Source organism: Haliotis rubra, unplaced genomic scaffold (genome assembly GCF_003918875.1).
Source record: "Haliotis rubra isolate DU_JTF1 unplaced genomic scaffold, ASM391887v1 Scf263, whole genome shotgun sequence".
Lineage (NCBI taxonomy): Eukaryota > Metazoa > Mollusca > Gastropoda > Lepetellida > Haliotidae > Haliotis > Haliotis rubra.
Genome location: NW_025766703.1, coordinates 1,215,157 through 1,225,861, shown reverse-complemented (window position 1 = coordinate 1,225,861; position 10,705 = coordinate 1,215,157). Strand labels below are relative to the sequence as shown.

At 40.8% G+C, this 10,705-nt stretch overlaps 1 protein-coding gene across 1 annotated transcript; it reads right to left on the bottom strand.

Moving 5' to 3' along the window:
* Positions 1 to 860: 860 nt before the first annotated feature.
* On the bottom strand, positions 861 to 9,381 carry LOC124280261 (protein AAR2 homolog). Its single transcript, XM_046716160.1, has 5 exons — positions 9,247 to 9,381; positions 8,194 to 8,368; positions 4,957 to 5,057; positions 2,552 to 2,648; positions 861 to 1,654 (listed from the first exon to the last, which is right to left on the bottom strand). The coding sequence occupies exons 2-5, from the start codon at positions 8,358 to 8,360 to the stop codon at positions 880 to 882; spliced, it is 1,140 nt and encodes a 379-aa protein (XP_046572116.1). The 5' UTR covers positions 8,361 to 8,368; positions 9,247 to 9,381; the 3' UTR covers positions 861 to 879.
* Positions 9,382 to 10,705: the final 1,324 nt, after the last annotated feature.

Below are 10,705 nucleotides of genomic sequence, written 5' to 3'. Positions count from 1 at the left end.
AGTTACCTCCCTTAGCGTGCTGTGATCCACTGTTCGTTCAAAAAAAAGGGACAAAATTTCAAATAATTGGAAAAATAAACATACTTTGTCCACTGTAACAATTTTTTGTAAAAATGAAATAGTTCAGTAACGGACATTAACAGGGGTCGACACAGCTCCTGGCCTGCTCGCCAAATGCTAGCTGATTGTGGATCGGGCCAGTAATATATTGTTAAAGCTATCCTGACTGTCAAGCTCAAAATCTAAGATAATATGTTTTTTATTTAATACACATGAATATGATGAACTCAGTTATTAAGGTGTTAAAAGTCTGCCTGCAAAGGTTTAGTGCTAGTTTAACATTTTCAATTACCAAACATCACACCAATTCTGACCACTGTGCATTTTAAAATTGATCTTTTGCTGGACCAGTGAAGTATGATGTGGCCCAGCAACATGTTTACTTAACTAGCCCACCTGGCCAGTGACTTTTCAAAATTAATTCATACACTGGCCATTAATAGGTTTTTCAATATGGCTGCAAAAATCGCCATACTGGAAATAAGATTTGAACATCTAGTCTGTCTCACAGGGGCTCCTTGTCAATCTATAAGGAAATCTTTTCTTTATATATACATTCATATATATTCAGAGATTTAGCTTAGTCTAGTGAACGTTTTGAACAATAAAATAATACCATCAATGGGGAACAAGCTTGCAAGGTTATAGCCTCACTGGTTCAGTAGTTTCTGAGCAGATGTTATTACAAATGGTGCGCCAAGTATGCACTCACGGACAGTCAGCCGAGGTAAAAGTTGCTTTAGACCACTGAGGTAAACTGGCCTTGTCCATTCACAGAACAGAAAACTTTTATATAATACTTAATCCTTCATTTGTTTATTATTCAGTTTCAACAACAACAGGTGCATAGTCCTCAGGTTCTGTCATAAAATCCCACTTAAATTTTTCCGTCAAATGATCACAAAACTTCAACCCCTTGCGTTTAAGGTTACTGTCAACAGGATTTGACTGCAGGTTCGAGAAAAACTCTTGCAGTGTTGTGGTCAGAAAGTTATTCTGTGACACAATATCAACAAAGAAATCTTCTGGTATGTCCCGAATCTGAAAATGTAGAACGGTAACCAGCTGAAGGAAGAGTTCCGTGTGGACTGACAGAGCCTCTTCACTCGTGCACAGAACGTGAACCAGTTTCTTCCATTGTTCGAACGAATCATAATTCTGACCAATCAAGAAACAGATGAATGCAAACTGAATTTCTCCGAGAATCCCAAGGGATGAATCGGAATACCAATCATTGAGAATGGTCTCCAGGAGAAACGAGGAATCCATGCTGTATCGCGTGACTTCGGCAGGAGTCGCGCCAGGCGGGTATCGACGTTTTGTGATGTTGCTGTATCGAATACTGGTTCCAGGTAGGACTGTCATGCGAGGCAGAAACTTCATCTCACTGTCTTCCGCTGCTGACACATTATTAGACGCATTCTCCGTGGAATCGGTCTCCATTGACTGTTGCTCTCGGTCTCGCTTCCTGGACTGAGAAGTGCTTGCCTTGGACTCGAACTGGGTGACAGAATGTACCATACCATTGTCTGGCAGCACATGTTCCAGGACTGTGTTGGATATGTGGTTGGTCATCGATACCCACTTCTTGTAACTGCAATGAGAAATTATTATTATTTTATTATACTAACATTTGTAATGAATGCTTTCCTCATCTTGGTATATGTCATGACCTTTTATAGCCAATTATCAAGGTTCTGTACCTTACCAGATTTATGTCATGACCTCTTTTAGCCCAAACCAAATTATCAAGGTTCTATACCTTACCAGATTTCTGTTAAGACCTCTTATAGCCAAAACCATATTTTCAAGGTTCTTTATCACTGCTGATTTTTGTCATGACCTCTTATAACCTATACTGTATTTTCAAGCCTCTTTATCTCACCTTATTTTTGTCATGAAATCTTGTAGCCAAAACCATATTTTCAAAGCTCTTGAGCTCAAATGATTTTTGACATGACCTCTTATAACCAAAAGCTAGATTTCTGAGGAAAGGTCTAAATTTACAGTTAGCCAGCCCGATGGTTTGGTAAAAAACTTAGATAACATGTTCCATACATCTGAGTAAATCCACCATATCTTAAAATCTAATTATTCATTTTAACTAAATATTTAGTTAGTTTCTTTGGATTGTCTTGTCTGGATGAATCTATTTGGGGCTGGTAATATTTTGAAGTTTCCAGCCCTGATGTCTGGCTGGGTTTTGGGCTTATTTCATACACTGATAACAGTTGTCTATAAGAAGCGTATGAAATAAGTCCTGTCCAACCGCGCTACACAGGCTAGATTTCTGACGGACTATAATATATGACTATGTGGATCACAGTACTATAATATATGACTATGTGGATCACAGTACTATAATATATGACTATGTGGATCACAGTACTATAATATATGACTATGTGGATCACAGTACTATAATATATGACTATGTGGATCACAGTACTATAATAAACAATAATCAGCAATGTGTTGATATGATACATACTTTTCATACGGGTAGGGTCCAAGGAACCTGTCTAGGTCTTGCATGTTGGATGAGAATCGCTCCATGTCATCTGCAGTCACTCCTTCGCTGGTCATGTCTGGAATAAGTTGTAGGTAAATAGCATTAGTTTTGAGACAAGTTGTAAGTAAATAGCAGTTACCTGAAGGTCTAGTGAGTGAGTGAGTGAATATGGTTTTACGCCACTTTGAGCAATATTCCAGCACTATCATGGCGGGGGACACCAGAAATGGGCTTCACACTTTGTACCCATGTGGGGAATCGAACCTGGGTCTTCGGGCTGACGAGCGAACGCTTTAACCACTAGGCTACCCCACCGCCCCCTGAAGGTCTAGTGATTACAATGGGAGAGATGACCCTTATTTACCAGAATTTGACGGTATACATCATAGTGTGGAATTCACAGACACCTGAACATGACTTCAAGACAACCTGAAATTTGACACATCCATTTTCAACACAGCAAGGTTTGAGTGTCTATCACTGTAAGCAGGGTATGAAACTCCCAACAATTTCAGCCAGGCCACAGGGCTGGTTAGATGGAAAACTTGCCAGCCAGAACAAAACTTACCTGCCCACAAACATTTTTTCATATACATGTCTAAATTTTAACCCGGCCGTTGGGCAGGTGAATTTGAGAATTTGGCAGTCTGTGTTGAAAATAACCCGTCCCGGGCGGTCAGGCCGGCCTGTATTTGCGACTGTCAGTGTTAACCTTGTTAAGGCTTGCTAAATACAATGTTTATTCCTAATGCAGGATATTAACCATCCCAAAACACACTCACATAATCACCTATATTTCTCACCAAGACCTAGTTCTAAGCATAGCAGAGTTATTCCATTCGGTGTCAAGGGAAAATGTCTCTGTTTTGAATACACAACGCCATTTAGAAAGTGGTCAGATGTAACAGACTTTATATGTGGGATTACACTTCCATAGCTGTGTTCTGTAGTCTTGTCATCACATCAATGGAAAACAAATACAGTACAGTACAGTATTTGTATATAATAACATGTAATGTAATGTCATACATCACCACACAAATCCCTATGCTACATCATTATATTGTTGAAATATACAGCAATATCTGTTTCACTCAGAGGTTATGTAAGACCTTTAAATGATTAAACATTGTTTCTCGCACAGACTACGTTAGGCTGTCAAATGTATCATTTCTATACAGGGCTCCAGATAAGGGTTGTATCGGCGTATGTACGGATAAAAAATATGCAAGATACGGTAGGAAATAGTTTAGAAAGCGTAGCAGATACGCACCACAGCAATGGTGTACGGTCTTAGAATCATTTACAGACGTATCTATCTGAAAAAGTATTGTTGTGGTGCATATATGAAACAAAACACAAGATTACAAATACGCCATTATTTTCCATTCAGTACTCTAAATTTACTCTTAATAGGGTTTTCCAGTACTCCTATATTGAATAAATAAGGAGTACGTACTCCTGATCAAGAAAAATTATCTGGAGCGCTGCTATAGCACCGCGCTTTTATTGATGTACATATAAAAATGACACAAAACGGCAGTTTTTGTTAATCATGACACAAGGCACGGTTTGCTATTCCAACAAGTTTAAGTAAACTTAGACTCAAAATTATTGGTTACACTGGTATACTGGCTCTAACAAACCCTAGTAGAAGGTTGCATCAGCTAACCTTTTGGATTGGCCAATCAGAACACAGCTTACCAAATCGCAAAAGTTCACATTTGCACATACCGTTTGAACCTTTACCTAAAAAAACTCAAACGATTCCGAATGCTATTTTCCACACGATCACTCCGGAGGATACACATGTAGGACGCAATGAGTAAACAATCACTGAAAAATAGCGTTTTTGTCAATATTCAAGGATGTCATCTTGCGGAAATATAAGCTAATAGTAACCATGTCATTAGAAACCACTAAGCGTATATATACTGCAGGTCAAATATCTGTGTTTCGTGCGGATTTTCGTTTGTTGATAGATCAGTGTCAGCAACCAGGGAAGAGAAAATCCAAAAACCGTTTTGTAAGTCCCGCCGAACCCTAACAAGTAGTCGTTGTCTGATTGGTTAAATCCATTCTCCCGTCTTGTGTTTGATTGGACGGTCATAGGTCATCAAAGGTTAGCTGACGCGATCTTCTACTAGGGTTTGTTAGACTCAGTATAGCAGTGTAACGAATAATACTGAGCCGAAGTTTCCTTAGACTGGTGTTCCAACCCGTCATGTGCAACTAATTCCACACAAGACAGGAAAAGAATATTTTCTGTGTAATTTTACATGACTGCAGTTCTTGCTTAAAGCTTTAAAAGATGTGTGTGAGTACTGAATAGTATATCCTGTATGGAGTTCAGCCATAAACACAACAAAATGAATTGAACCTACCTTCTGTCAACTTGTCCCATTTTCTGACAACAATCTCCCTTGGTTGAAAGTTATGGAAGAATCCACTTCGGGGAGCAGTCTGTCCCTCCTTGTTGCATGCACTGAAACAGCAGTGGAATCTTCCATTTATTACAGGGGGGAGACAGGATAGTAAAAATCGCAGTGAGCAAAAATGTATTTTCTGAATTGCCAAAACAACGAATGGGGTAACCTAACAATCCTGTGATAAACATCATGACTGTCGATCTACATAACTGAGTGAGTTTAGTTTTACGCCGCTTTTAGCAATATTCCAGCAATATCACGGCGAGGGACACCAGAAATGGGCTTCACACATTGTACCCATGTGGGAATAGAACCTGGGCCTTCAGCGTGACGAGCGAACGCTTTAACCACTAGGCTACCCCACCGTCCCCCTACATAACTGAGAAATGATGACATGCATCAAGCAAGTCACTACATCGTATCCTATCAGTGACCTCTTAAGACAAGCAATGGTTGCTGCAGATGACTTCTCACATGTATCTTCACAGGTTACTACTAGGATCAGTGAGTGAGGTTAGTTTTACGCCGCACTCAGCAATATTCCAGCTATATGGCGGCGGTCTGTAAATAATCGAGTCTGGACCAGACAATCCAGTGATCAACAGCCAAGCATCGATCTGCGCAATTGGGAACCGATGACATGTGTCAACCAAGTCAGCGAGCCTGACCACCCGATCCCGTTAGTCACCTCTTATGACAAGCATGGGTAACTGAAGATCAATTCTAACCCAGATCTTCACGCTGTTAAAAACGGTGTTAAACAACAAACAAATCAAGCGATTTTACAGTGCACTTTAACCAAATTTCGGACTCTAATAGATCAGTCAATAAAACAACAGTTCAATGCACCGAACATTTCACTGATATGCAACTAGTTGCTTGTAAACGTAAATGTGTCGGGCACAGACTGTACTTTGCCCTTTGAATTGAAACAAGCTGCTTTTTTTTCTCAATTGACTTTCAAATCTGCAATATTGCAACTTTACTGCAATGAGAGATATATATGGCATACTGACACCTTTCTGTTTCGACCAAAGATGTACATAGATTTACATCTTTTACAGATTGATGGAAGGGACATAACTCTAACATTGAGAACAGGAATGAAATGTTTCATTAAGTAGGCCCTTTGTTTATTTTCTACCACATATGTTTGTTATATTTGTGATACTGTTATACTGACTGACTGAGTATGGTTTTACGCCGCTTTTAGCAATATTCCAGCAACATCACGGCAGGGGACACCAGAAATGGGCTTCACACATTGTACCCATGTGGGGATTCGAACCCGGGTCTTCGGCGTGACGAGCCAACGCTTTAACCATTAGGCTACCCCACCACCCTGATACTGTTATATAATTGTGTTACTTTTTTTATAAATGTTTTTATACCCTTTTTGTACCACGTTCATTTTTGGATGGCATTGTTTACATTTATGTGGTTTTGTTTGTTTCACGCCACACTCAACAACATTCAATATGGCATGGTCTGTAAATAATATAGACTGGACTAGTTAATCCAGTGATCAACATCATGAGCATCGCTTTACGCATTTGGTTGATCACGTGTCAACAAAGTCAGTGAGCCTGACCACCATATCCCATTCATCACCTTTTACAACAAGCACGGGCGACTGACGACCATATCCCATTCATCACCTTTTACAACAAGCACGGGCGACTGACCACTCAATCCCATTCATCACCTTTTACAACAAGCACGGGCGACTGACCACTCAATGCCATTCATCACCTTTCACAACAAGCACGGGCGACTGACCACTAATCCCATTCATCACCTTTTACAACAAGCACGGGCGACTGGCGACCATATCCCATTCATCACCTTTTCACAACAAGCACAGGCGACTGACCACTCAATCCCATTCATCACCTTTCACAACAAGCGCGGGCGACTGGCCACTCAATCCCATTCATCACCTTTTACAACAAGCGCCAGGCGACTGACCACTCAATCCCATTCATCACCTTTCACAACAAGCACGCGGCTGACTGACCACTCAATCCCATTCATCACCTTTTCACAACAAGCACGGGCGACTGACCACTCAATCCCATTCATCACCTTTCACAACAAGCACGGGCGACTGACCACTCAATCCCATTCATCACCTTTCACAACAAGCACGGGCGACTGACCACCATATCCCATTCATCACCTTTCACAACAAGCACGGGCGACTGACCACTCAATCCCATTCATCACCTTTTCACAACAAGCACGGGCGACTGACCACCATATCCCATTCATCACCTTTTCACAACAAGCACAGGCTGACTGGCCACTCAATCCCATTCATCACCTTTCACAACAAGCACGGGCGACTGACGACTCGATCCCATTCATCACCTTTCACAACAAGCCACGCGGGTGACTGACCACTCAATCCCATTCATCACCTTTCACAACAAGCACGGGCGACTGACCACTCAATCCCATTCATCACCTTTCACAACAAGCACGGGCGACTGACGACTCAATCCCATTCATCACCTTTTACAACAAGCACGGGCGACTGACCACCAGATCCCATTCATCACCTTTTACAACAAGCACGGGCGACTGACCACCAGATCCCATTCATCACCTTTCACAACAAGCACGGGCGACTGACCACCCGATCCCATTCATCACCTTTTACAACAAGCACGGGCGACTGACGACAAGATCCCATTCATCACCTTTTACAACAAGCACGGGCGACTGACGACCAGGTCGAACACAAATCTTCACTGTACTCGCTATAACAAGGTTGGTTGCATGACATAGACATTGTAAATACTCAGATGAATCATGTGTAATTAGTTTGTTACACATTTTATAGTTTTTCATCCGATAATAAAGAAAACAATGGATATTCATAAGTGTCTGAAACCCATCAAACAAGGATATTTCTATTCCTGGTTTTACACCACTTGTAAAACATGGTGTTAGGGTTCAGTTTCTGGTAGTACCCAATGCTTGTCATAAAAGGCGACTAACAGGATCAGGTGGTCAGACTTGCCGACTTGCTTGACATGTCATCGTTTCCCAGTCACGTAGAACGATGCTCATGATGTTGATCACTGGATTGTCTGGTCCAGACTCATTTATTTACAATCACCACCATATTGCTGGAATATTGCTGAGTGTAGCATAAAACTAAACTCACTCTGTAGGAAGTACACGCACCTAAAGTACACAAAGTGTATTCCTGGAGGTATCATCTTGACCCCTCGGAAGTTCGGTCCCACTTGCCAAGAATTGTAGTCAATGCCGAACTCTGTATTGACCGAGACATCCAGGAAGATGAATGTGGCACCCTCCTTGAACAAAACTTGAGCTGTTTGCTGGTCCATTGGCAAATCTAGAAATTATATCATCAGATTATAGGTTTTCTAAAGTCGTAGTTTTCGGACAGCAGTGCATACTCAGGCTGTAATGAGGTGAAATTGGGTTGAACATCATGCTTGAGAATATTTCGCTCATATGACGACGTGCATGCGTGTGTATGTGTATGTGCGGCTGCTTGTACTAGCCCAGACTTAAGTTGGTTTTATAGTGCTAGCCCACTGAGATACCATGCCGCAGTGAAGCATTCGGGTTGTAATGAGGGGTGTTGTGTAACACAGAATGATGGCTTGTGTTTAGGATAAATTTATGTTTAATAAATTATAGTTAGTTATAAAATTGTTCATACAATAATGGTGACAACAATGAGAAAGACTTCCGCCCATATCCCCCCTTAAATTTCATTCTAGTCAAATCACCAGAAAATACATTCCTCATCTTATAAGGATAAGTTTTAACCTGTTTCTTTAATTGTATGTGAACAAATGAATGACATACCCAACTTCTTTTAAATTAGTAATAATGCCACCCAAAGAAATTGTTCCTCATCATCAAAATTTGGGGGGGGGAGGGTCCTTACCCAATTAATTTTCAGTTGCTTGTGAACAAACCTTATGGTAAATTCGACGACGAGAGAGCACACACTATATTCGTATCTAGGGAGAGTCCTCACTGTGCCCCTGCCTTTGTTTCAAGGTGTGAAGCACTCGCGGTTAACTAGCTAACAATCTAAACCGGATGCATTTTAATATTGTCTACGAAACTGTAATTAGAACAAGCAGTTAGATGTCACATTTGACATTCATAAGAATATGATGAAATGAAGCCGACTGGATTGTGTCTATTTTCAACATTTCCGTTAAAATTATAACATTGTCTGTGACCACGTTTTACCTTACAACACCACCAAAGGTCCTTAGATCATGTCAATCTGAGTGGAGCTTCCACGTGCTGTATGTAACACCTCTGTTTTGTACGTTTTCCAAACGATGCCAACTTCCCCAAGGGACGTTACTCTAAACCACCACACTTCGCTCATCCGTTCAAGCTTGTTTTGACAGCTCGTGTTCAAATCTCTCCAATCGAGATCGTGCGAAATGTGTAAAAAGGATTTACAAACGATCTGCCAAAATGAAAGTATATCATAAAGATTTGAGCAAGGATGAAAAGAAACTATTTAAGCATGACCATATTAATAATACTTTTTACTTCGAAAGGAATTATTTTTGCAGCAATACAGCGCTCTTGTACAAAACAAATAAAGGAGGTGCAACACACCCAGCAACCAGTGTTTGCCCTTAACCCTGAACAGCTGCATGCCCTAAGGGCATAGAACCATAAAAGTTGTGTGTCCTGATCAGAATGTGTAGGCCCTATATTTTAGCTACAATATATGTAATTCCCAGCAAACAAAAAATGTGAAAAATGTAAAATCCTCGAAAATGATAGTCGTTTCACTTACAGACAACAGCTGTTGATCGAGACAAAACTATAAATTACTGAATGGTATTTTCTGAAAAATAATACTCTTACTTATTGGGGATGAAAAAGCTGTCGGCCATGAGGACCTGCAGAAAAAAAAAGATGTGAGTTCGAGTGGTTTTTAGTCGGCTACGGGTATGAGGACCGAGGTTAATTTCGAACCCTGCCAGTAACAAGTGATGCATACAACATACCTGTATGTTTAACTGTCAGTTTAAAGACGAATGCTGAAAGGAATGAATGTATTTTGACCTCAGTTGGTTTTAGAACGCGGGAAATATCTTATTCCAGAAGGAAGTTTGACAAATTCACTATTACTTTGACTAATTGGGACTAATCTCGGTTGTATAATGCTGGCATACTTACATACAATGCGACAGTTTCACATGCATCCCTCTCACACTACCCGTGAAGATCCAGGTTAGAAATGATCTTCACCAACCCATGCTTGTCGTAAGAGACGACTAACGAGATCGGGTGGTCAGACTCGCTGATATGGTTGACTCATGTCATCGTCTGCTAACTGCGTCGGTCAATACTCGTGATGTTAATCACTGGATTGCCTGGTCGAAGCTCGGTTGCTTACAAACCACCATCAAACCGCAGGAATATTGCGTTTGCGGCATAAAACAACAAACTAACAAGGCCTCACCCACAGTACTATCTCCAAGCCGACCAGTCCTTGTTTATCCCAATAATGAGGTGCGCCAGGCAGGGTAACAAAAAATAACCTATTTTACAAGTCAAAACATTGATTACACAACAGTCTCGTTCCCTGCTGACTGGGTTCCGTCCTAGTGCGCACATTAGTACAATAACTAGTCCAGAATTATTTTGATACCAATTTCATTCAACTGGATACATAAATATT